Consider the following 5,000-nt stretch of genomic DNA (forward strand, 5'->3'; position numbering starts at 1 on the left):
GGGAGGCGGAGTGAGGGGAAGTGGAGTGAGGGGAGGCGGAGTGAGGGGAAGTGGAGTGAGGGAAGGCGGAGTGGGAGGAGGCAAAACTCAGGCCTCTCGCTATAGATATTTCTCTAACTCCTTCTACTCCTGCTCTTTCCAATCTCTTTCTCCCCCGTGGCATGACAGCTTCCTCCTCCTACTCCCTCCACCCACTCCACCCCCTCCTCTCCCCTCCCCTCTCCTCCCTCCAACTCCCTTCACGACTCCACTCCACTCCCTACCTCTGTCGCAAAAGGTAGTTTACTTCGGTAGTTTACTCCGTTCACTCCACACGACTCTGCCCCTTTCCCACTCCCTTCGTCCGCCACGGAATCCCCTACCATTCCTCTACTACTCCCTTCACTCCCTTTTAGAAAGAAAGAAACAAGGAGAGAAAAAACGAAAAGAAAAGAAAAAAATAACACAGGTCTCTATATCCTGCTGCACCCCCCCCCCCCTTTCCTCTCCATCCACCCCCTCCCCCCTCTTCCAGCACAAAGGTCATCCGCACTGCTATATTACTCGCGCAAACGAAGTCATCCCCTCCTCCCCTCCTCTCCTCCTCCCTTCCTCCTCCCTCCCCTCCCTCCCCTTCACGGCCAATCGCTTTCATATCCTATTAAAAAGGGGAATAAAAAACAAAAGAAAAAAAGTAATATCCAGGATGGCTGAATATTGGGAGAAATTTCCCCTCTTCCGCCTTCGCTACACCTACACCTCTCCCTTGCCTCTTCCACCTACACCTACACTACTCTCCTGCCCCTTCCCTCTTCTTCATTCCCCTTCCCCTCGCCCCTCCCTATATCCCCAACCCCCTTCGCCCTCCCCCTCCATCCCCACCCCCTTCCCCTCCATCCCCAACCCCCTTCGCCCTCCCCTCCATCCCCACCCCTTTTCTCCACTCCCTCATCCCCAACCCCCTTCGCCCTCCCCTCCATCCCCACCCCCTTTCTCCTCCTCCATCCCCACACCCCCTTCACCCTCCCTCCATCCCCACACACCTTCGCCCTTCCCCTCGATCTCACCCCCACACACCCTCCTATCCCATCCCCACCCTATCTACTCTGACCTGCAAATCCCACCAAACCCATCACCACTCCTACCCCCACAGCCACCCCCACCCCTCACCGCCCATACGTGCCCCTCCACCCAACAAAAATACCCTTTCCCCTTCGAGTTTTGGGGTCAAACTCGAGACAGATTCAGGGACGAGACCCAAGCCCGACTCGAGGGCGGAGAGGCTGCCTCCTCATGCCGTCCTGCGTGCAACCGGCGAGCAGGGTATTCCGTTGCCTCGTTGCGAAACCAATGGGTAAATACGCGGCGCAAATAACACAAAAGCGAGCGAAAATAGAGCCGGAGGAGATACAGAGCTTCACCCCAAAACAAATAAGCAAAAAAAAAAAAAAAGAAAGAAAGGAAGAAAGAAAAAATAAACATGTTTATGTGGGCTATCTCTTTCTTTTCTTTCCTTTTCGCTTTTATTCGATTTATTTTCTCTTCTCTCTCATTACCTTTGCTTTCTAAAACTTTTTTTTTCTACTACATTTTCATCTTCTTCTTCTTCTTCTTCTATAATCGAATAAAGTATACCAGCGTGACGATGAAGATTGGATTATGATAATACCAAAAGTAAGACTGGCAGCAATAACAGCATTATAGCAGCGATAACACCAACAGAATTAGTATTGAGAAAATAAAAATTCTCGGTGTTATCGCTACGGTAATTCTTAAACCCACGAAGAAAAATATGAAACAATACAATTTACCGGTACTAGTGCAATTCCACTAGTAATAAGACTTCTATTACTGCTAGTACTACTACTAATACAAATAACAAACAATAAAAACAAAAAGCGAAAAAAAATCGGAAATACATATATACAAAAAATCGAGACCGGAAAATCAAGATATAAAAATAGGGGGAAAAGGATAGGTAGCCATATAAAAAGAAACAAACTAAAACATGTAAATCAAATCGGAGAAAAGGGTGACAGACAAAAATAAATAAATAAATAAAAACAATAAATAATATATAAAAATAAATAAATACAAAAAATCAACTCATGGAAAAAGAGAGAAAAATGTAAAAAAAAAAAAAAAAAAAAAAACTAAAGACAGACAAATGACAATAATGAAAAACAAGATAAAAAAGTAAACAGCAACAAAACGCGAACCGCATCCAAAACAAAAGCCTCTCAACTCACGTAGTTCTGCGCGATGTCCGGGTGGTTCCGCTGGATTCCGTCGTCGAGGATCGAGATGACCACGCCCTTGCCGGTGTAGCCTCGCGCCCACGCCGGCCCCACGTTCATGTCGTAGCCCCCGATCGCGCCCTCCGACAGGTACCACTGCTGCGAGTAGAGCGGGTCCGGGAATCGGCTGTAGGGGGAGAGAGAGAGGGGGGGGGGGGTTAGAGAGGTTGGTTTGAGGGGGAGGGGAGATGGAGGGGACGGGGGATGGGGGAAGGAGGTGGGGGAGGGGGAGGGAAGGGGAAGGAGGAAGGAGAGAGGTTGGTGGGGAGTGGAGGGAGCGAGAGGAGGGAAGAGAGAGGAGAGGAGAGAGAGAGAGAGAGAGAGAGAGAGAGAAAGAGAGAGAGAGAGAGAGAGAGAGAGAGAGAGAGAGAGAGAGAGAGAGAGAGAGAGAGAGACCGAGAGAGAGAGAGGAAAGGCTCAGAGAGGTCGGTGCCGCGTGGGGGGACAGGGTGTATGGGCGGGGGGGCGGCGGGGGGAGGGGGAGGGGGTGGGGGCGATGCGATACAGATAAGAATGCAAATGTGGACACGAATGCAATGTTCTGGGCGCTCTTCGTTGTGTCGGTATTGAAGGTTTGTTTGTGGGTTTTATTATTTTTTTATTATTTTTTTTCTCTCTCTCTTGTCACTCTTCGCGGGATACATAATAAAAGTTACGTACGAACACGGATACACATGTCAACACTCATACACGCACGGGCAAACATGTATAAGCATACACGACCTACAAAAGACACAGACAAATACACACACGCACAAAGACAGAGACAGACACACACACATACACACACACGTACAGTCACACCCACACCCACACACACCCTAAACAACCGCCATCCCACCCCACCACACAGACAGACAGACAGACAGATAGACAAACAGACACACACACACACACCCTAACCCCTACCTAACCCCATCCCATCCCTAACCCCTCCCTCCCTCCCCTTCCCACCCTCGAAATCCCCCACCCCCCCAACTCCCCCCTCCGCCCAGCCCTCCTTGCCTCCCCGCGACAGCCTCGGCCGCCGGAACCAAAGCTCGCGCCCGCCCAAAGGAATCGCTCAAGCCCGAACCCTCGCTTCCTCATCGCGAACTCGGGGCCCGCGTGTCTTTCGTTAGTCTTTCGTCATCAACTTCAAACTTATTCGCCAAACTTTGTTCTCTCCGCAAGTTCGCAAAATTACGTGGAAACGACGGGTAATCAGTCGGGGATGGCGGTTGCATCTGCCGGGGAGCTCGCTCGCCCGCGGCTAAGTCTTACGCGTTGGAAAATGCAGGTGTGGATAGATGTATACATATCTATATCAGTATCTATCTATCCATCTATCTATCTATATAAATATACACCTGTGTGGGGGGAGAGAAAAAGAAAGAAAGACGGACATATATATAATATATATATATATATATATATATATATATATATATATATATATATATATATATATATATATATATATATGAGAGACAGAGAGAGAGAGAGAGAGAGAGAGAGAGAGAGAGAGAGAGAGAGAGAGAGCGAGAGAGAGAGAGAGAGAGAGAGAGAGAGAGAGAGAGAGAGAGAGAGAGAGAGAGAGAGAGAGAGAGAGAGAGAGAGAGAGAGTGAGAGTGAGAGTGAGAGTGAGAGTGAGAGTGAGAGTGAGAGAGAGATAAAGGGATAAAGGGATAAAGGGATAAAGGGAAAAAGAGACACAGAGACTGTCAGAGACACAGAGAGAGACAGAGAGAGATAGACAGATAGATAGAGAGAGAGAGAGGAGAGGAGGGTTGACAGAGTGGCAGACAGACAGACAGGCAGACAGAGGTTTCCATGGACACCTAAACACCATTACCTAAACAGCCAAGAATAAATCAACTACGATCTCACACGCCCGCGACTCTCCTTTTCCATACTATTGTCACTATAACTCAAGATCTTCCGTCCCTATTCTTGAAATTTTGGACGCATAAAAAAACTATCCCCGTTATATCAAATGCATCTCTTGTACTGTGAAGATATTCATTTTCCTCCCTCCCTTTTCTTCATTTCCCCGTTCCATCTGTATCGCAACCGTAGCCTCTTTATAACGAAGTCTTCTCGCGTATGTTCCCCCCTTGAGTGGCCGATGTCTATCTGTCACAAGGCAGGCAGCGCTAAGGACTCGTAGCAACCACAAAGCATCGCTTCTTCTCAAGCCTTCTCTCTTTCCTCTCTCTCTCCTGTCCCCTTTCTATCTCCTTCAAAACCTAAAACTCATCCACGTTGTACTTCTCTCTTCGTCTCCAATTCGGGAAATTCATGTACACTGAACAAGAATTCCATTTGCCTGTCAATTCAGCGAATCCGTAATCCTTTTCAATTTTTCATTAATACCTGTTTCAAGCCTTCATGAATGGCGCGCTGCAGCTGTGGGTGAAATACGATCACATTTTTTTATTCATTCTGCCATTTATGCTAAATTATTCATTCGTCCTCAAAACACTCTTTGGTAAAAATTCCACATCTATAGATCTTCCATCACGAACAGGTCCATCGCAATACATATAAATGACATCACTTTTTCGAAGGCTATTTTCCCCTAAAAATACAATCGTTTTATTGCGTAACTGCATTCAAATTTCCCTGTTTTTTAACCTTACCGAAGTCTATTGATAACGAGAAATACATCAATCGGTTTCCAAAGGTTTTATAAATGTCAGATTTCCAACAATAGAACAATAATAAAAACAAAATCCAAGTCTG

General features: G+C 47.1%; 1 protein-coding gene across 1 annotated transcript in view; it reads right to left on the bottom strand.

The window, feature by feature from the left end:
* Fur2 (furin-like protease 2) overlaps window positions 1–5,000 on the bottom strand; it is a 335,631-nt gene that overhangs the window by 50,586 nt on the left and 280,045 nt on the right. Inside the window, exon 4 of the mRNA XM_070129838.1 lies at window positions 2,229–2,403. Coding sequence (XP_069985939.1) covers window positions 2,229–2,403 — 175 coding nt within the window. The remainder of the gene's footprint in view (window positions 1–2,228; window positions 2,404–5,000) is intronic.

This window comes from Penaeus vannamei, chromosome 14, assembly GCF_042767895.1.
Source record: "Penaeus vannamei isolate JL-2024 chromosome 14, ASM4276789v1, whole genome shotgun sequence".
NCBI classification, from domain to species: Eukaryota; Metazoa; Arthropoda; class Malacostraca; order Decapoda; family Penaeidae; genus Penaeus; species Penaeus vannamei.